At 40.0% G+C, this 23,171-nt stretch overlaps 1 protein-coding gene across 7 annotated transcripts in view; it reads right to left on the reverse strand.

Annotated features, from left to right (window-relative positions):
• Positions 1-23,171, reverse strand: part of ATP8A2 (ATPase phospholipid transporting 8A2) — a 581,949-nt gene that overhangs the window by 280,483 nt on the left and 278,295 nt on the right. For all 7 annotated transcript variants that reach the window (XM_027591115.2, XM_027591114.2, XM_027591112.2 and 4 more), the window contains one exon: positions 19,365-19,537. In XM_027591115.2, coding sequence (XP_027446916.1) covers positions 19,365-19,537 — 173 coding nt within the window. The remainder of the gene's footprint in view (positions 1-19,364; positions 19,538-23,171) is intronic.

A 23,171-nucleotide genomic window follows, 5' to 3' on the forward strand; every position in this document is an offset into this window, starting at 1 on the left:
TGTGATGCTGGAAGAACTGGATAGCCATGTGAGAAAGAAAGAAACTGGACCTTACCTCACACCATATACAAAAACTAACTCAAATGGATCAAAGACTTAAATGTAACAGCTAAACTGTAGCTCTTACTAGACAACATAGGTGTAAATATTCATGACCTTGGATCAGGCCATACCTTCTCAGACATGACCAAAAGCATTCGTGACAAGAGATGAAATTGAACAATTGGGCTTCAACAAATTTATAAATGTTTATGCTGCAAACAATGCCATCCAGAAAGTGAAAAGACAACATACAGAGTGGTAGAAAATATCTGCAAATCATATATCTCATAAGATACTTGTATCCAGACTATATAAAGAATACTTACAACTCAATAATAAAAAGACAACCCAATTTAAAAGTGGGGAAAGGATTGAAATAGATATTTCTCAAGGAAGACATACAAATGGCCAGTAAGCACATGAAAAGATGTTCAACATCACTCATCATCATGGAAATACAAAGCAAAACCACAATGAGATACCACCTCACATCTACTAGGATGGCTATAATTAAAAAGCCTGATAACAATTTTGGCAAAGATGTGGTGAAATTGAAGTCTCATACATTGCTAGTGGGAATATAAAATGATATAGTCACCTGAGAAAACAATCTGGAAGTTCCTTTATTTTAGGAAACAGATTTACCATATGACCCAGCAATTCCACTCATAGGTATATATTCAAGACTACTGGAAACATACATTCATACAAAAACTTGTAGATCAATGTCCACAGAAGCATTATTCATAACATAACCCAAATGTCCACCAACTAATGAATGGATAAACAACATGTGATATATCCATCCTAAGAAGTAAAATGCCACAGCATAGATGACCCTTGAAAACTTTATGCTTAGTGATAGAAGCCAGTCACAAAAGACCACATATTATATAATTCCATTTATATGGAACACCCAGAATAGGCAAATATATAGAGACGGAAAGTAGACTAGCAGTTGCCTAAGGCTAAGGGTGGAGGGGAATTGAGAGTGATGAACTGGTGATGAAAATTTTGGGGGTGGTGATAATGTCTTAAAATGGACCCTGGTGATAGCTGCACAATTCTGAATATTCCAAAAGGATTAAATTGTATGCTTCAAATGTGTGAATTGTACCACATGTGAATTATATCTTAGTAAAGCGGTTATTTAAAAGTACATATCAGAGCACCTGGGTGGCTCAGTCAGTTAAATGTCCAACTCCTGATTTCGGCTCAGGTCATGATCTCAGGATGGTGAGATTGAGCCCCACATCGGGCTCAGTCCTGGGCATGGAGCCTGCTTAAGATTTTCTCTTTGGATTTCCCTCTGCCCCTTCCCCACTCCCGCTCTAAAAACAAAAACAACAACAACAAAAAAAACCCATATCTGACCACATCATTCCTTAGTTAAAAATTTTCAAGGTTGCACACTGTGCTGAGGATCAAGTACAAATCCCAACGTGATTGACAGATCCATGTGACTGTGTCCCGATTTGCTTCTCCAGCCTCATCTTGCCTCACTTTTCTCAACAGTGCAGGCACCTAATAGCTGCTCAATAAACTTTAGCCTAAAGAACCAATTTTATGGTAGCAGTCAGTGGTACCAGCTGTCAATGAAGTCAACTTTGCCCTTAAGAAGTCACATGAACATGAGGAAGGGAAAAATAAGGTATGTAATTTCCAAAGAAGCATTTATTCACATGTCCAGTCAATGCTTTTTTTTTTCTATTTCTAGTGCCCAAGTGGAGATCCTATGAGCATGCTGAACTCAGAACTACATGCTAATTCAGATACAAAGGCTCTTTGTTTTCTCCAAGGGCTTTTACATTCTCTTATGTTGACATCTTTTTTCTGTACTCACGTAGGTGGACCAGCTAAGCAGGCGCCCCTGAATTGGAAAACTAATGGAAGGAGAAGAGAGTTGACTCTGACACCGTAAATATTTTCTTTTCATTGTTACATTATCAGTGTTCTCAATGTCACTTCAGCAACTGTTAGGAGGAGGGAGTCGGCTGCCTCCCAGAAAATAAAGGTTTAGGGAGGGTATCACACTGTTCATTCATTCACAAATATCTACTGGGCACTCACTATGTGCTGGGCATCGTTTCAGGCGCTGTGGAACGGAGGGCAAAAGACAAAAGAAAAAAAAAATCCCGGCTTTAAGGGAACTTACATTCTGTTGGGTGGAGAGAGAGTATCGATAATTAAAAGTACAGTCAGGTAGCGATAAATGCTATCTAGCAAAATAAAGCTAAGGAAAGAGGGAGGGGCACTAATTTAGCCAGGTATTCAAGGACACCCTCACAGAAAAGCTAGTATTTGGGTGGACACCTGAGTCAAGGGAGTGTGTTTGCCATGTGGCATCTGGGGTGAGGGCTTTACAAGCAAAGAGAACAGAGCCCGTAACGGTCGTGAGCCAGCGGCCTGCTCAGACTGCAGACGGACAGAAAGGAGTCCCACATGGCTGGTAAGCAAGGGGGAAGCAGTATCCCATTGAGGCCTTTTATTCTCAGAGATGAGAAGCCTCTTGAAGGTTTTTGTTTTAGCAGGAGCATATAGCTTTTCTTTTCACCACACTTTGGGCCAATCAAAGCTGATCATTAAGGGTAGCCACAGAGTCTACGTTGGCCTACAGCATTAGAGAAGCTGGTGTATTTAAGAATTCAATCTACCAGGGCGCCTGGGCGGCTCAGTCGATTAAGCAACTGCCTTCAGCTCAGGTCATGATCCCACGGTCCTGGGATCGAGCACCACATCGGGCTCCCTGCTCAGCAGAGAGCCTGCTTCTCCCTCTCCCTCTGCCTGCCACTCTGCCTACTTGTGCTCTCTCTCTCTGTGTCAAATAAATAAAAAAAAAAGAATTCAATCTACCTAAGATCTAAAGCTGCTCTATACTGAAATACAAGAGACAAAGTAATAAATTCAGAATTGTACAATCCGCACAGTTTTTACTGTCCAGCCCTTCTTCCTCTAGACCGTGAGTGCCACAGAGACGGGGGGTTATGCTCTTCTCATTCCCCATGGTATAATTATATCCCCAGGACAAACCAGGAGCTCACGCAAGTATCTGACAGGAAACATTTTTGTCACACATACCTTTAATTCATTCAGCATATATGCAGATTTCATTTTGATTTTCATTTCAAGAAGCACAATGTGACCTACATTTGAAATAATCCTTAGGAGACTTTGCAATTTGCTGGAATAGCAGCAGAGAAAGTACCAGGGCCTAAACAGGAAAATTTACAAATCGCCAACAGCTACTAGGTTCAGGTTGGGCTTTTCTAGAATCGTGACTGAGAATCTCCATTTAGGGCAATGAGGACCTTTAATTTTTTCTACAGAATATCTACATGAAAGCTGTAGCCCTCACAGTAATACTGGTTAAATTCAGGATTTTCAGCAGTGGGTTAATATGAATGTGTTCTAAATCACTCTCCTTTCATATATAAAGACACGCGTAAACAGCACAATGCATGAACACTGGTAAATATTTCTAAGCTAATAAAACTTGCCTCTTCGTCCTATCTGAAACAACAGACTTAGTGAGAATGATGAAATTTGTTACACGTAATTGTAAAAATGGCTTTCAAGTTGAAAAAAGAAGCAATGTCTGCTTTTTAAAACTTACATCAAAACTGAAATATGCAATGAACAAGGCTGGGAAGTTAATGAAAGAGAAGCAGACATCATTTTGGAAAAAGGGAATTCTGTACAATGGTCACCATCTATATTTTTAGGGATTAATTTGCTAAACTTACCTTAAAACAAAATGAGGCTAATCCTACGATAGTTTTAAGGGAAGATTGGTGCAGTAAACTCAACACAATATTACACTTTTAGCTCCACGAAGATATTCCTTATTTTTGCTTTTACCATGTAAAATGACTCATCCTTTGTGGGAAGGGCATAATTGTAAATACAGAGCATTCCCAAGCTTATTTTGCGAGGAAATAGTCTTAAGCCCATCATCTCCTACTCATGCAATTCTTCCCACCTGTCACTCGCTGCCCCCCTTTCCAATCCTTTCGGATTCCAAGCTCAGCATTCATTAAGACAATTCCAGCTGATTAAAAAGAAGTGAAGATTTTATTAATTAGCTTGGGCAATGTAGAAACAAACCTAAGCTTGTGTATTAGTCAGCTCAGGCAGGCATAACAAAGTAGCACAGCCTGGGGGGCTTAAATAAGAGAAATTTATTTTCTCAGCTCTGGAGGCTGGAGATCCAAGACCAAGATGCTGGTCAATTTGGTTTCTGGTTTCTCCTTTTTGGCTCATAGATGGCTGCCTTCTTACTGTGTATTCACATGGCAGAGAGCTCTCTGGTGTCTTTTATTATAAGGACAATGATCCTATAGAATTGGGACCCCATCATTAAGATCTCATTTTATTTTAATTACCCTCTTAAAGGCTCTATTTCTAAATACAGCCACATTGGGGGTTAGGACTTCATATAAATTTGGGGAGGACACAATTAAGTCTATAGCACTTAGTATCAGGTTTGCTTTCACTGTGTTTTTTGTCTTGGGCAAGCACTAAGGGAGTCACTTAGATCCTTTCTTTCAGTATCATCTAGACCCTTTGAGTCCTCTAGGGGCTTTAGCAAACAAATGGGATTGGCCTTGCTATGGGTAGCATATGGATCCTACCTGATACTACTCAAGCAAGTCTGACCTCACCCAAAGCCCCGCCTCTCAGTCACCGTGACTGAGGGACTAAGTTAATGCAGAAACCTTCACCTTCCTCAACATTTTTTTTTTCCTGTTCTGAATGTGTCCCTAGAAAGAGGGATTTCCTATAAGGCCAGTAGTCCTCCCGGCTCTGGAGTTCTAGAAGCCACAGTGCTAACCAATGAAGATCATCTCAACACGCTGAAGGTGAAGACCTACATGGTCTGTCCAAACCAAGAGGAGTTCAAGAATCTTGTTCTCATGGGGGAACTGCTCACAAAACCCTGGCTCAGAAACCTAATATTAAACAGCAGCCTAGTCTACACATCCTATTGAAGCAAAATAAGCTGACAGAGGAGAGCATGTATTTTGAGTGGCTGCTTGAAGGTACCATTTCATACCTCATGAAAATTAACACGGAAAGGAAGTGCCTCCTCAAAATCAACCACAAAACATTCACATTTTCCTTTTGTGGTTTAGAAAAAGGGGGGGAACAAATGTGTTCTATGAATGAAGATGACCACTTCGTCTAGTGTCCCAAAAGGACATGTTATCCAGTCTCCTAGATTGCTGCAGTTGTGATAGTTACATTCTTCTAAAGTCTTGCCCTTCTCAAATCCAGCTGGTTCATCTACGAGGCAAGGGTTTGCCTCGTCCCATGTTTGAAAGGTTCTATCCCATCTGCAAAAGGCAAAGAGAGCTCGCCTTCATTGGAAAATGTCCCCTGATTAGACAAATTCCGATAATAAATAATGGAACTTACAGCTTTATAGTATCTAACTTTCAATCAGTTCTTGTCTTCTGCATGTGTGGTTTTATGTAGTTTCTAAAGGCATATTACTTTCTTCCACAAGAACCATAAGCTAAGGGAGACCATAAGCTAAGTATCTCCGACTCTTTCTCATTTTCCCCCGGCAGCAGCACAAACTATAGTGACTGATCATGGAATGGTCATTCCATAAATGCTGGCTAGAAAGCAAATAGCCAAGAAGGCATTTTCTATAGCTTTGGACAGATCAACAGACTGTCACCGCGGGGATCCGGACTCGGCGGACACCCACCTGCACTAGACCTGAACCCTCGACAGCTGCTGGAGATTATACAGCACCTTGAAAGGCTGGAAATTAATTCCTCCTCTGGTATCCCCTCTAATGTGGCCTGTCTTACAGCAGGTCTTAACGTTTCCCCATCCTTCCAGCCCCAACTACATTCACCCGCTCACTAGGAGTTACTGATTCTAATTCCTTAATGACTGTTAATATGGATCACAGTCCCTTCCAGAAAATCTAGAAATTTAGTCCCACAGTTGGTTGAATGCCTACTTTGTGTCAGAGACATAGGCTACCACCCCCCTGTTTGAGGTCCCCACTATCGCCAAGTTGAAGAATTGAAAGGGCCTCTTGCCTCGCATCCACAGTCTCCATTGGCCTTCATATTGTTGTCTTCCCTAAACACATGTGAGCTCTGCTCATCTGCACAAAACACTTCAGCTCCTCACCATTATCTTTAGAGTAGTTTTCCAGCATCGACTCTGGAGTGAGGTTGCTGGGGTTCAACCTCGGACTGACTGGTTATAGCTATGGGATTCAGGCTAAGGTGCTCAGCCCCCTGTGTCTGTGTTCTCCAAGCTATAAGGGAAGGATCCTAAGTTTCCTCTCTGTGGGACTGCTTTAAGGATGCTCCAAAGTAGATGTTAAATGCTTCCAGACAATCTGGACACAGTGACAACTTGAGTGCTAGCACCAACAATCATCAGTATTTCCCACCAGATAGCCAGCCCTTGAGCTAATGACGCCCCCTCGTCTTCCTAGATTTGACTTTTACAGCACCTCACACTGTGATCTGTGCTACCATTTGTCCTTTACAGGCTGCCCCCCCCCCATACTGAGTCCCCTTGGCAGGCAGAGGTTGTGCTATTTGCATTTACTCATCCATCTTCATCAGTGGACACATCCTCGGTCAGGCCACAGTGCGGAGTGTGGGCAGGCAGCGAGCTGATTGGGGGCAATGCAGTTACCTAGGCCATCACCCTGAAACCAGCTTATTCCCCCCAAATAATGGGATCCAATACATCAAAATAAATCTTAAAATAGGCCTGGAAGATGTGGGAAAAGTCCTCTTTTTCTCCACAATTTATCTAAACACGCTCAACGCTTAATCTGAAGAAATCTTTGACTTGAGGCAGTCTTGAGCATAAATGGAGAAAGGCAAGACACCCAACAATGGACTCACACCCGAGACTCTCTGCAGCAGTATTCCAACAAAGGAAACACGAGCAGAACCACAGCAAACCCGTACCTTATTTCTTTCACTTCCCTGATTATAAATATTTTCAGACTTGATGAGACGTTGGTATTAGCACTAAAGCATCCATCATTTATTATTCTTTAAGTAGCTATGTTTATACTTACATGTGTTAACATACAATTACAGCCACATAAAATATAAACTCAGACCCCGAGTGTTGTTTAAGTAAATGAACATCACTCAGCACTTATTTGTTTTCCATTTCTAAAAAGGCTTCATGTTAATCTTATATTTGTTCCCAGATTTGATCATTCAAAATTCATAGTTTGATGTGAGCGAAGAGTTTGAAAAAACACTGAACATATCCCTATACCCAGATACTCAAATTATCTACAGGTAAACATGGATCCCTCTTGTTATTTTCCGCTTGAGAAAAAAAAATTCAATGTATATTCATCATGATTTTACAAAGAGAAAACACAAACCCAAGGTTCAGTTATCTGTGAACTGGCAAAATACTGTGATAACAGAGGCCTGCTAATTTCTCAAGCTCCAATATTTTCAAACAACACCTATCCACTAAAACAAATAAAAGTAAGGAAAAAAATGCACAAATGATTGACAGATGGTTTTAAGTTGGCACTTGTATATTTGAGAAAGGATTATCTTAAGCTGGTATATTTACTCTGGTCTTTAAAGACTGCTATGTCCAAGTGGTGAAAGGACAATGCTATGAATACTTGCTTAGCAGGAGAAAAATGCTGGCTCTGTGTTTCTCAAGTGACCCAGGTGTCAAGATTTTGATGGAATAATGGGGGAGGGGGTAGCTGTCTGTTTGTCCCTCCATCTGCTTGCCTCTTCTCATTTGCTGGCCTATCAGGGACGAAGCCACTGAAGCCTGCTCGGCCCCAGAACTGCAACAGAGCTCAGTTAGCTGATTAACAAGAAACAACAGAAACCATATCTTTCAGCAGAAGCTCTTAGTCTCTGCTGACCCAGCAAAGCTGTGCTGATGACAGTGGTAATAAAGTTCAGGAATCGCCAATGATAAAACTCAAATCAAGCCCAGCTTCTAAAATTTGGCAACTTCAGTTGGCTCCATCATTCTGACATATATCTTGCTGTTGACAATTTACCTGTTGCCCTAAATGGGGCTAAATATAAAATTTAAGGATTCAGAGAAACAAAAGATGGAAGCATTCCTCTCTTGTGATTTGTTTTCTCTTCAAAGTTAAACAAGTGAGAAGCTGAATCAGAGACATTTCGAGCACAGCAGCCCTCCTACAATTGTGACAGCATGGATGGACCTGGAAGACATTATGCTGAGTGAACTAAGTCAGTCACAGGAAGACAAATACTTCATGATTCCATTTATACGGCCGAAGGAATAGAAGTAGACAAATGGTGGTCACCAGGGCAGGGGGGAGGAGAACTGGGGAGCTGCTGCTCAATGGGTAGAAGTGTACAGTGACACCAGAGTAAGTTCCAGAGATCTGCGGTACAACACACTGCCTACTGTTGATACTAGAGTGTTGTGCCCTTAAAAAGTTAAGAGGGTGGATCTCATGCTGAGTGTTCTTACTGCATCCAAACACAAAACAAAGCAAAACAAAACCCAAAAACAAAAACGCAAAACACTACCCAAACCAAAGGGACACAAGGGAACTTTTGGAGGTGATGGCTATGGTCATTACGTGGATTGTGGTGATGGTAACAAGAGTGTATATATACGTTCAAACTCAAATTGTATATGTTAATTATATGCAATTTTTTGTATACCAATTCTACCTCAATACAGCTGGAAAAACAAACAAACAAAAAAACCAGAGAAGGCTTCGGTCTGTGTGTAGTTGCTAACTATAATCCCGGGGCTCCCTGTTCAAACTGGAGGACAGCAAAGCTTCCGGGGTGGAGGATTCCTGATGGTCTTCAAAGTCATAGGGGGAATCCTCGGATGGTCGAAATCAGGAAAGGGAAAGCATCGATAATTCAGCAGGTACTAATGAGGGAAAGTGTCAGATGTATAGACAGGAAACTGGAAAACATAATTTTCTTTGGGACCAATTAACGCAAGAGCTACTTTGCATACTCTCAATCAGAAAGATGTCAACGTTGTCAGAAGAAGTGAATTTTTTCCTAATGAAAGTTAATGTGACACTTGTATTAATGAAACACGTTCTGAACTACTTCACAGGAAAAAGAAAAAAAGCACCTTAAGTACAAATACTATCACAAGGCAAGACTTGGGGATATAAATATTCATGACATATTCCATATGTTTAGTTAGGCTCTATTCTTGACTTCTTTTTTCATGGTTTGTTTTTCTAGTAGGAAAGATGCCAAATATTATGAGCTTCTACTTCAGAATTTTGGACCCCAGTTTGACCTAACATCACCTTGTTTCATTTGGCAAGCACTATTGTCAAAAATTACACGCACTGATGAATTAATCATTCACAAAAAGCGGAAGAGGAAGAGGCACAGGAAAAAACTTGAAAAGTGATGTGTCTATGAGCTCTTCTGGCATCTCATGTGGGTTCCAGTGTGTTGACAGCAGCTGAGTGGATGGATGGGAGATCACGCAGACCCTATTACCGTAATTCCTAGACTACTGCCTTCCGAGGAGAAAGGGCCTTATTACTTCTGTTGTCCATTTTGTATCTGGGCTTCTGTATCACCCATACACTAGTGTGAAGATCATCAACCCAAGGGAACTTCTACCACAGAAACCACTTCTCCGCATTGTACAGAATGACAGCTCTACTACGGGAGAAAAGTGGTATGATAACACCAATTTTATAACCAAAAAAACATTTCCTAAGAGATGTGTTCCCAATTATACAACATATTATTATATATCAAACCATATTACAAAATTCCCCTGGTAGAGATTTCTGTCTTGCTAACATGCCACAAGTGCTAGCTTTTAATTTGGATTACTTAACAATGGATTTTCTTAAAGAAGAGCTTTCTTATTCTCAATCTTACACTAAAATATGTGCCCGCATTTTATCACATGTACGGTATTCCCCACCAAAGTATTTTGCTAGTTTGTGGCACAAGCAACAAAGGTGACAGGTTAATTTATTTTTCTATTTCTCACCTGCAGGAGTTATATATAAATAGTGATAATATGTAACTTTTAAAAGGCTGGAGAAAAAACAAAAATATCAGAAATCCTTAATAGTCAAGCATTGATATTCTAGAGTGATTGGTATAAATTATTTCCTGCAAGAGTTATTTAAGATGAAAATAGTCCTCCATGTCTAAACATAAGTCATCATCAAAATTGGCTTTGATTCCAAAAAGCTTAATAAAATGTTTTTTTCTGAGCTAAGATGAATTACTTAGAAAGAGATCCCTTGTTTTACTTTGTATTAATACTGCAAAGCCTCTAAATATGCCACTCTATACAATGATTAAGTAAGCTCTTTCTACACAGTACAGAATTTACATCAATCTAATTTTCATTCTGAATAAATAGTGGTCGAACCTGTGGATGGAAAAACACTTTTTAAACTGTGGGCTTTTGGATATTGTTTTTACTCAACACAATGCTGAGGAGCTATTACTTCTGAGCATGCTGACTTTTAGCAGAGAAACAACAAGGCCAGTTAGGTCCAAATAAAATTGCTGCAATCATTTAAATAATAGCATTCATTTTAGAGCTAAATGAAAGAAAAAGAAAAAAAACTCTTAAGACTGAATTCTACCTTAATTGCATTTAATCAACAAATGGGCAAACATGCTAAGCTGTAATCCAAATAACCCACGGATAGGTTTACAACCTCAACAAGTTAATAATGTTCTCTGGAATAAAACGTCAATGGAGGAAGCTGACTTATAACTAAACATGTATGATGCGGAGAAATCATATCATGAAAGAAACTGAAGTTTTATTTTTGCAAGCATATGATTGGACCCCTTACCAATGCAGAGGCCAACCAAAACACAATTGGTGGTACAATTCTAATTAGTGTGTCTGAACTCTGTTTTGATACCATTCTTGTGTGTGGTTCACAGGCTGAAAGATACCACACACAAAATGCATAATGTTCTAAGATTTCTTATTATCCATCATGCCTCATTAATGTAAAAAGCTAAGCTAGAGAGGAGAACAAATTAGAAGAGCCAGTTCTTTTCTACTCTAAGTTGTCTGAAGGTAAGACTGATGTACAGGTTTTTGGATGCAGGCTACGTGAGTCACCAGCTTAAGAGAGTCCAGAAAATGAGTATAGGAGTGAGCAAGCTATGGAAATGATATACCGTCAGTGTATAAAAATGCTGTGCTGATTTCTTTTCAGATTGTACTCCTATACGTATCCTGTCACAAAGTAATCTCTTAACTGCTCCCTCTTCTTAGTGAAGATAATAAACCCCAGACTTTGCTGACTAAATGGAGGAGAACACATTTGTCCCTGCAGGGAGTGAGCTACTGACCACAGCTCTCTCACTCCAAATCAAATAACTTCACTTTTTTAGGTAAAGGGTACAAACACTTCTGCCAATTTCTACGTGGCTTGCTCTTGAATCCATTATTATTTTAAGGAAATCATCAAATGTCTTTGCAAAGATTTAGCTATAAAAATCTTATTACAGTGATATTTTATTTTTTATTATGTTATGTTAATCACCATACATTACATCATTAGTTTTTGATGTAGTGTTCCATGATTCACTGTTTGTGTATAACACCCAGTGCTCCATTCAGTACGTGCCCTCCCCAATACCCATCAGCGGGCTAACCCATCCCCCTACCCTCCTTCCCTTTAGAACCCTCAGTTTGTTTCTCAGAGTCCACAGTCTCTCATGGTTTGTCTCCCCCTCCAAATCCCCCCCTTCATTTTTTAGTGATATTTATAATAGTAAAAAAATAACCTGTTAACCCAAATATCCAACAACTAGGAATAGATTAATCATTGTGTTTTTAAATAACAGAATACTAGCAAGCTTTTTAAAAACATTTTATATTGCTCTTTGACATAGAAAGTAAACCTTTATAACCTTTTTTTTCAAGATTTATTTATTTGAGAGAGAGTGAGTGAGCGAGAGCATGAGCTTGAGTGGAGGGGATGGCAGAGGGAGAGAGAGAATCTCAAGCAGATTCCCTGCTGAGCATGGAGCCTGGTGTGGGGCTTGATCCCATGACCCTAGCCCTAAGATCATGATCTGAGCCAAAATCAAGAGTCAGATCTTAACTGGCTTAACTACCCAGGCTCCCCCTATAACCTCTTTAAAGGTTTATACCCTTTTTCATTTCACATATTGCGAATAAGCTAACCCATTTCCAATAAAAAGTATTTTAACTGAAAGAGATCTAGATTTAAATACCAATTAAGTCATGAACTCTAGTTGGTGGGATTGTGAATTCTGTTTTCTTTCTTCTTGCTTATCTGAATTTTCTAATTTTTTCTACAAGAAATATAAATCACTCTTAAAGTTAGAAAAATAAGCCCAAAAAGTTTTTAGAAACATTCATTGTGTCCATTCTGTTTTCTTCTCTTGACTGTATTTCTATCATATTACAGTAGGTTCACACATGTTTATCTTTGAATCTGCCCTGAAAGACAGAAGTCAAAACACATCCAAGAAAATAAATGATGTCTTCTGAAACCCTTCATTTGCACAGCCAGTGGAAATCCCTGCTGTGGTGTTTTCCTCCCATTCCATCTCCTGCCCAGAGACAAACAGCCATAAATCATGTCTGCTAATATGGCGGCACTGGGGACAATGAGCATCACCTGTGTTTGCAGGGAACTGTGGCAGGGCCCTCAACCAACTTCCTCACAAGGGGAACCCTGATGATTCTTTGATGACTCTTTTCCTGACGATACACCTTAACTTTTAAAATTTCTGAATGTTCTCAAGAGGTCAAAGACAGCCCCCTCCAGCCCCCGCCATCCCAAGTCTGTGCCTATAAAATTTATCTCCATTTTGACAAAACTAAAGAACTTCAAAGAAAAAGGAAAAATGAGAAAACATGAAAGATGGTAGTTCCAAGGATACAGGGAAGAGAGAACAGAGAATCCCTTCTTGAACATATAAAAATGGTTTACACATTTTCTACATGACTTCTTAGAGAAAGGCAGATCCTAGATACTAAACAGTTTTAACCAAAATCTACAGTTTGAAAATAAGTTAAAAGCAAAAACTTCACATAAAACTCAAGTACTAACAGTAATAAACACGTGACTATAAATTAGCTGCCGCGGCCTGGTACTGCTCCTATCTAGGATAAACTGATTACTAGGTGAGACAATGTAATCTTACTGAGGCCTTTATTTCTTCATTTATAAAAACAAAGACAACATTTACCAAGGATCAACAAATTAAGAGAGTGCAATTTCTGACTCAATATAATAATTTACTCATATGATTTAGTCTCTTACAGGCTCCTTAAATACAAAATCATGCCTATTATGCTACCAAAAGGCTCTGGCAGCTGTGTGGTGCATGCTACCATCATCTGAGACAGTAAACTAATGGAGAAGACCAGAAGGAATGAAGAGGTGCCCAGATGAGGGCACTGTGACTAATTCAGTTTATACATTTTGAATTTAAGGTGTCAAAAGAATGTCACTGTGAAAAAGTCTCAGATGTAGGTGGGGCTACAGATCTGTGGCTCATTCAATTGTCCTGGGAATCAGAGGGTTTTTTTGTTTCTTTCCACAAAGATTTCATTCAAATGAATGAAGCTTTCATTCAACCTTCCATTTTGTTCATTCAACAAACATTTCATTTACATGGATGAACTCTTTTATTCACTTGTTTTTTGTTTTTAAGATTTTATTTATGGGATACCTGGGTGGCTCAGTCGGTTAAGCGTCTGCCTTCAGCTCAGATCATGTCAGAATTAAGCCCCGCATCAGCATCAGGCTCCTTGCTCAGCAGGGAGTCTGCTTCTCCCTCTGCCTCTGCCCCCAACTCATGCTCACTCTCTCTCTCACAAAAATAAATAAATAAAATCTTTAAAAATTCTTTTTCATTTATTTATTTGAGAGAAAGAGAGAGCACAAGCAGGGGGAGTGGCAGAGGGATAGGGAGAAGCAGGCTCCCCACATCACATAAAACTAGCCATTTTTAAGTGTATCGGCTCAGTGCCATCTAGTATATTCACAATGTTGTGCAACCACCATCTTTATCTACTTCCAAATCATTTCCATCATCCCAGAAGGAAACCCAGTACCCATTAAACAGTCACTCCCCATTCCTCCTCCCTTAGCCCCTGGAAACCACTAATCTGCCTTCTGTCTGTATGGATTTACTTATTCTGATTATTTTATGAATGGAATAATTTAATATGTGATCTTCTGTGACAGTTTCTTTCACTAAGTATGTGTCTGAGCTTCATCCATCCATATTGTTGCATGTGTGTCTCTGTGCTTTTTCCTCTTTGTGTCCAAATAATATCCCACTGTATGGATATACCACACTTTATTCATCCATTCATCCATTAATGGACACTTGGGTTGCTTCTGCCTTTTTGCTGTTGTGAATAGTGCTGCTATGAACATGAACATGCAAGTATTTGTCTGATTACCCGTTTTTAATTCTGTGGGTTATACATCTAGCAGTGGGATTGCTGGGTCATATGACAATCCCATATTTAAATATTTGAAGAAAACAAGTTGTTTAAGTTCTCTAGATGATTCACTGTAAACCTAGAGTCGAGAATCACTAATGCAGAAGGTGAATGAAGCCATGAAGATAAATGGAAGGCACCAGGAAGAAGATATGGGTGGGAATATGATAAGGCCAAAGGCAAAACCTTGGAAATATATTTCAAAGGTTGTTGAAAAGATCCCATAAAGAAGACACATATGTAGGAGGAAAAAGAAGTGTCACAGAAATAGATGAGAATCCAGTGGGGGGAGCCACTGACATCAGCTGCTGAGGAGGAATCAAGAAAGAAATTGAGAGTCTATCACGTACGGCAAGATGGAGGTCACTGGAGTCTGGGGATGTGCTAGCTTCCCTGAAGCCCTGCTTTCAAGGAGTTGAGGCCCACATGAGACTCAAAGAAGAAAAGAGGGGAGTACTGTAATACGCTCTTATTCACTATTCCATGACACCCAGGAACATACAGGACAAATATCAAGCCTACCACAAAAATGTTATTAGGTCAATCAGTTTATACCTCAACAAATAATGTGGCGCTGTCCCTGGCAGCTACAGCAGTAAGCCAAGTAGAGTACAGACCTGTACATGTTTTGCTGACCTTTTTATGACCTTTCTAGGATTTTAACTACATGGAAAATATTTGGGTATAATAATATATAATTAGCTAAATTGTTTGAGTCTAACATCAGCAAAATATTTAACAAATTCTTACATTATTTCCATTTTCTGCCTAAAACACTGTTTTAGCTTAAAAGTATTTCAGTTTTTATAAAACATTCACCAGTCTCTGAATCAATATTGATGGCCAACAGAGCTTCATGATTTCACTTAAGTTATTTTCCAAAAGAAATTATTTTCTTCTATTATTAGAGAAGAGGGTAAACTTTATAATGATTGCATTTTAAAGATGAAAAGTGAGAATTAAGGTCAACCTTATGTTTGAAGTCACATTAAATGTAACTTAGGTTTAAATTCTCAATGAGTAGTAAGCAACATCTGAAGTACACGAGTGCTTTTATTAAAAAAAGAAAAAAAGGTATGTGTTGATTTTTTTTGTTTTTAAATCTTGAGTGTGAGACCAGCCAAGAAATCTCCTGGAGCGGTAAAGTAGTACACTATCCTAGATTCCTTTTTTCAATTAGTGCTTCTATTCTGTAGACAGTAACAGTATTTAATTTGAAATTTCCTCTTTCTGGGCCAATTCCAGTTTGCACTCCTTCCTGGGAAGCCTTTGAGTGTACAGCTTTATGTGACACACAAAGCTCTCTGAAAGCAGCCAAAGAAAGAAGGGGAAAAAGATGTTTTTCTTTAGTATCAAGCACCTGGCAAGCAAAGAACTTGTTCCTGTAAAGCCTTGAAGGCATTCCTGCTCTCCCCGGAGAATCCAGACAGACTCGTTTGGATTTCCCTTTGAAAAACCATGAAGTGAGAGCACGTTTGCTTTGATTTACAGTTTACCAGACTTTTCCATGTTGTTTCTTGTTGCTTGTTTCTGTTCACCAACAAGTCAGGCTGATGGCCTCTTGACCAACTCACAGTTGGCGGGGAGAGGGACTCCTTTACCTTGACTTCTGGCCCTGGCCCTGGCCCACAACCTCGAGTGCTGAGGACCTCACAGAAATCAGGGACCTACTCAGCGGCGTTATAACACAGACACAAAGAGGAAATTACGGGAAAAGAGCATTTCACCACAACTCCTCCCCTTATTGCCATTTGCATATCTCTGAGCTAAACTACCCAAATGGAGCCCAGGAAAGAAAGCATAGTATCAGCTACTTAAAAAAGGGAGCCACTGGCTAGGACACCAAAGCACAGGATTAAAGAATAAACAGACACATCAGACTTGATCAAAATTAAAATCTTTTGTGCTGTCAACAATACTTCCAAGAAGATGAAAAGACAGCCAACAGAATGGGAGAAAATATTTGTAAACCACATTTTTTTTTTTTAAAGATTTTATTTATTTGGCAGAGAGAGACACAGCGAGAGAGGGGACACAAGCAGAGGGAGAAGCAGACTCCCCGCGGAGCAGGGAGCCCGATGCGGGGCTCGATCCCAGGACCCTGGGATCATGACCCGAGCCGAAGGCAGATGCCCAACGAATGAGTCACCAGGCGCCCCATGTAAACCATATTTCTGATAAGATACTTGTATCCAGCATACATAAAGAACACCTACAATTCAATAATAAAAACACAAACAATCCAATTTAAAATGGACTTGAACAGACATTTCTCCAAAGAATATATACAAATGTGGGCACCCGGGTGGCTCAGTCAGTTAAGCATCTGCCTTCAGCTCAGGTCATGATCTGAGGGTTCTGGGATCGAGCCCTGAGTCGGGCTCCTTGCTCAGTGGGGAGTCTGCCTCTCCCTCTTCCTCTGTGTGCTGTCGCACTCTCTCTCTCTCTCTCACTCTTTCTCAAGTAAATAAATAAAATCTTTTTTTAAAAAACAAATATATATAAAAGGCCAGTAAGGACATGAAAGGATGCTCAACATCATTAACCATCAGGGAAATGCAATCAAAACTATGAGATACCACTTTACAACTACTAGGCTAAACAATGAAAAAGACAGATAATAATCAATGGATAGATGTGGCCAAGCTAGAACACTCACAAACTGCTGGTGGGAATATAAAAGGGTGTAGCCACTTTGGAAACCAGTCTGACAGTTCTTCAAGACATTAAACATAGACTTACCAGCTGACCCAGCATTTCTACTCCTTGGTATATACCCAAAAGAAATGAAAACGGATGTCCATACAAAAATTTGTATGTGAATCCTCACAGTGGCATTACTCATAATGGTCAAAAACTATAAACAATCCAAATGCTAACCAAGATGGATGACTAACAATGGTATATCCATACCATTGGAATATTATTCAGCTGGGAAAAGGAATGAGGTACTGATATATTCTACAACATGGATGAACCTTGTAAACATTATGCTGAGTGAAAGAAATCAGAAAAAGACCACATCTTATGTAACTGCATTCATATGAAATGTCCCTAATGGGTAAATCTGTACAGATAAGAAAGCAGATTCGTGGCTGTTTAGTACCGAGGGAGGTTAGGGGAGGGTGAAGGAGGATGGGGATTGATTAATAATAGATAAGAGGGTTTCTTTTGGGGGTGATTAAAATATTCTAAAATTGGTTGTGGTGATGGTTACAAAACTCACTGAATATACTAAAAGCCATTGAACTATACACTCTAAATGGGTGAATTGTATGATATGTGAATTATATCTCAATAAAGTTGTTTAAAAAAGAAAAGAAAAGACGGGAGATCATCATAAAACCAAGAAGCATGGCCGTTCATTTCCAAATGCTCTGGTCATCCCTCACTATCTCAGGTCCCTTTCAGCTGCACCGAGTTTCCTGACTTAGAGGCAACACCAAGTTCTCATTCACTGTTTCAGACACATTTGAACTCTTCCTCCCCCAGCATCCTGGGGTCCTTGAACAGCCTACAACCACAGCACAACAGCTACATTCTCTTCCACCATGGAGCCTCCACCAGCTGCCACCCCAGTCCTCCTTGGCCTTTGAGGCCATGTTCCAAATTACAGAAAGGGACCAAGAGAGCAGGATAAAGCGAGAGAGAGCTACCATCGCGGGGAGATGGTTCAGGGTGCTGAGCAGGGACGTGTACTCACGGGGGAATGGCAATAAACTCTTGGTCTCAGGTAAGAACCCCTGGGAGTGGGGAGCAAGGCTGGGGAGACAAGGGAGAGATTTTCCTAACAGCTTTCTCCCAGACTTACTGGCCATCCCAAACATGAGAGGTCCGGGTGGAGAGGACTGGCAGATGATCTCACCAGGGGCTTTCAGTAAGGGAGAAACAGCAAGACCATCTTGTCAGTGTGACAACCATGATCGAAGCCCCAACTGGCGTTCTTCAAGGAGTATTGCAGTGAGGAATTTAAAAGCATCCTGATAACTGACTTCTGACAAAATACCCAAGAAAACAATGTACAAAACTATGTAACCATAAAATATAAGAGCAAGCATAAATGAGATTATTAATCCAATGATATGGATTATGCCTTTAACCGTGTACCAGGTACTGCCCACGCACAGTGTTTTCAGAAGAGAGAAGCTCTCCTCTCACCTTTCAAGTCGTTGGCTGCACAGTCATGGTGGTGCTGCTCATCTTTCTAGCAGCTTATTTTCTTTATCATTCTGACTCTCAAATCTCTATCAGAACTGGACCTCACATGGCCAGTAGTCAGTGGAATGTAGCAAAGCCCACCCTCAAAAACCTTGCCAGATTTCATGAAAAAACAACAAGAGTCCTTCACCTGAAACTAATATAACATTGTATGTTAAGTAGCTGGAATTAAAAACAAAAACAAACAAACAAAAAAACGAACAAAGTTATCTGGTTAGATCCTAACACAAAAATTGGTATGGCATGGACCCAACCAAAGCTCCTTACTGACTGAATAGAAATATCCACTATATATCCCACAGGTCTTGGAAGTTGAGCTCAGATATCCAGAACCAAGGACCCACGTACATAGGGCTCTTCTAACTTATTCCAGTTAATCTCCCAGGAGAGAAGCTCTGACTCTTCTTTTATCTTCTCAGAAGACAATAAACAAAATTGTAAAAACCACTAACTGTTTCCCCCCAAATCTGTGAACGGACAGTTAAACTAAACAAAACTTTTTGTTTTGCTTGTTTTTTAAATGAAACTTTACCCCTATAAATTCTATGCATAGTCTTTTTTAATAAAAGCACAGGAGATAGCCACGTTGGAATGTGAACCACGCACAGCCTGTGCATGCCTACCTGCAGCATATGACCGCTTTACAGGAGAGCGCCAAATCCAGGAAGCTTCTCCTGACTTCAAAGGAGAGCGCATATTTCAGAGTGTGGCCATCGATGATGAGGGCCACGTCATTCTCCTTGCCCAACAGATTCCCAAGGTCAGTGCAGTGCTGCGTAATGGCTGCCCTTGTTGCCTGAAACAAGAGGGGGGGGGGGGTGTCATGTTTTTATGTGTTCAATATATCAAAAACAGAACTTAAGAAAAAAATCAAAAGTTCCTGAAAGTGAGGACAGGCCCATTCTAATGTAAAACATACAGAGTTTAATTTGATGTGAGTATACATAAATGTACATTAAAATTCCATTGAACTGCCTGCTAGGTCTGTTTTATGGGTGAAAACATCCCCTTTAATGATATTTACATTTGATATTTACAATAACCTACTCTGGTTGCAGTCTAGGCTGAACCAGAGCATCCAAATTCTTCTCCATTGGAACTTTAATTGTTAAGGTTCTTATGACTGTTTTTCTCCCTCCTCCTTTATACTACATATATATTATTCTTGGTGCCTCTAGAATGGGAAACTCCATATAAACCAAAGTGTGATGTTGTTTTTTTGTTTTTTTTGTTTTTTTTCAAAAGATAAAGTTGCTAAAACTTAAATGGCAAACATTTCTCAGTTTGCACAGATAATCTTTAAAGCCTCCAAAAGGTATTAGGGGATATACATAAAAGATTAATTTCTATCCTCTGCTGAAATCTTCAAATTAAAATTTCTCCCCATGGGTCATTAGAAGAAGACACAAACTGATCATTTTTTCATGTTACAGAAAATATCTAATCAAATTAAACATTTTAAAACAGTACTTTTTAAGACATCACTACCAGCCGAAATAAGTGCCTTGGTGTGATGTCTTAATCAGATGCAATTAAAGCACAGCATCTTTCTTCAGATTTAAAAAAAAAAAAAGTATGTCTGACTTCCCAGTTGAATTTATGACTATGATTAGGATATCTGGTTCAAATATAAGAATGAAATCTTCGGCTCATAATAAAAAATATGGTTTAAGTTAATGAGGGGAGCACAAAAGTCTGCTGAAATTATCTGTCTGGACAACTGTCCTTTGGCTATTAAACTACATTTATATATAATTTATCCACCTGATAACATAAATTACCACCTTAAAGAAATATGTTGAATGGACAGGAATCTTTCTACCTCTAGTTAAACTGAGGATCAGCTACCATCACAAAGGGCGGCACAAGTTCTATTGTCTCACTGCTCCCTTTTCATTCTTGACAAGAGACTTGAGACAACACTTATCAGAAAGATATATTTGACATAGATCAATGGAACAGAATCGAGAGCCCAGAAATGGACCCTCAACTCTATGGTCAACTCATCTTTGACAAAGCAGGAAAGAATGTCCAGTGGAAAAAAGATAGTCTCTTCAACAAATGGTGTTGGGAAAATTGGACAGCCACATGCAGAAGAATGAAACTGGACCATTTCCTTACACCACACACAAAAATAGACTCCAAATGGTTGAAAGACCTAAACGTGAGACAGGAGTCCATCCAAATCCTAAAGGAGAACACAGGTAGCAACCTCTTCGACCTCAGCCGCAGCAACTTCTTCCTAGAAACATCACCAAAGGCACGGGAAGCCAGGGCAAAAATGAACTATTGGGATTTCATCAAGATAAAAAGCTTTTGCACAGCAAAAGCAACAGTCCACAAAACCAAAAGACAACCGACAGAATGGGAGAAAATATTTGCAAATGACATATCAGATAAAGGGCTAGTATCCAAAATCTATAAAGAACTTATCAAACTCAACACCCAAAGAACAAATGATCCAATCAAGAAATGGGCAGAAGACATGAACAGACATTTTTCCAAAGAAGACATCCAAATGGCCAAGAGGCACATGAAAAAGTGCTCAACATCCCTCGGCATCAGGGAAATCCAAATCAAAACCTCAATGAGATACCACCTCACACCCGTCAGAATGGCTAAAATTAACAAGTCAGGGAACGACAGATGTTGGCGGGGATGTGGAGAAAGGGGAACCCTCCTACACTGTTGGTGGGAATGCAAGCTGGTGCAACCACTCTGGAAAACAGTATGGAAGTTCCTCAAACAGTTGAAATTAGAGCTACCATTTGATCCAGCAATTGCACTACTGGGTATTTACCACAAAGATACAAATGTAGGGACCCGAAGGGGTACGTGCACCCCAATGTTTATAGCAGCAATGTCCACAATAGCCAAACTGTGGAAAGAGCCAAGATGTCCATCGACAGATGAATGGATAAAGAAGATGTGGTATATATACACAATGGAATATTATGCAGCCTTCAAAAGGAATGAGATCTTGCCATTTGCAATGACGTGGATGGAACTGGAGGGTGTTATGCTGAGTGAAATAAGTCAATCAGAGAAAGACATGTATCATAGGACCTCACTGATACGAGGAATTCTTAATCTCAGGAACAAACTGAGGGTTGCTGGAGTGGTCGGGGCTGGGAGGGATGGGGTGGCTGGGTGATAGACATTGGGGAAGATATGTGCTACGGTGAGCGCTGTGAATTGTGTAAGACTGTTGAATCACAGATCTGTACTTCTGAAACAAATAACGCAACATATTTTAAGAAAAAAGAAAAAGAAGAAGATAGCAGGAGAAGAAGAATGAAGGGGAGTAAGTCAGAGGGGGAGACGAACCAGGAGAGATGATGGACTCTGAAAAACAAACTGAGGTTTCTGGAGGGGAGGAGGGTGGGGGGATGGGTTAGCCTGGTGATGGGTATTGAGGAGGGCACATTCTGCATGGAGCACTGGGTGTTATGAACAAACAATGAATCATGGAACACTACACCAAAACAAATTATGTAATATATGGTGATTAACATAACAATAAAAAATTAAAAAAAAAAAAGAAAGATGTATTTGAGGCATAACTGTGGTCTAGAGTCCCGTTCTGTGCTCAGATGGCTCAGGGTCTGGTCTCAACTCTCTATTTATTACCTCTGTGACCTTGGGCAAGTTACTTGGCCTCTTTAAACAGCAATTCTTTAGTGTAAAACAGAGCTAATAGGTAACCTCATAGCACTTTTGTTACAAACAAATGAGCTAATTGGTGCCACCTGCTTAACACTGGGCTTGGCACATAATAAGCACTCAATGAAGCCCATTCTTCCTCTGGTTACTATTTATGCACTAAGAATTTCCTACATCTAGGAAAATACACAGTGGTACTACTTGAGGCGGGGAATAAATGCCATCACTGACAATGCCTTCTTTGTCAAGGTAATAACAGAAGCATAATTGATAGAAGAGTATCCTAAGAATAAAAGTTGACTTTTAGTAAAAATAAAGGAAACTTTATACTTTTTCACTCTTCATTAGTTGCATAATTCTGAATCTCAAACAAAACATCTATGTTTACCTTATCTGTGCAAACAGCCTGCCCTTTAGAATCTGGGTAGAAAAACTCCCACCCACTCAGGGAAATCCCGGTGTGGCGGCCTGGGTGTGCTCACCGGGGAGCTCAGACAAGTCTGGGCAATTCTGAGGAGTGTGCTTGCCAGGGGTCGATGCATGGTGGACAGAAAAACCTCCTGGGAAATATTTTACTCAAAGGGATGAGGCAAGCTCTGCAGATCTGGTCTGTGGCCAACATGCCAATACTACCATGGAGGCACAGTCTAGCCCAGTGCCCTTTCCTCCCATTGCCACCCCCTCCCCATGGATTTATGGAGGAAAAGGTTGAAAAATACAAACCCCTGAGATAAGGAGACCCCTGCCTGTGGCATTTTTGTAAGGGG

The sequence above is a fragment of the Zalophus californianus genome, chromosome 3, assembly GCF_009762305.2.
Source record: "Zalophus californianus isolate mZalCal1 chromosome 3, mZalCal1.pri.v2, whole genome shotgun sequence".
Classification (NCBI taxonomy): domain Eukaryota; kingdom Metazoa; phylum Chordata; class Mammalia; order Carnivora; family Otariidae; genus Zalophus; species Zalophus californianus.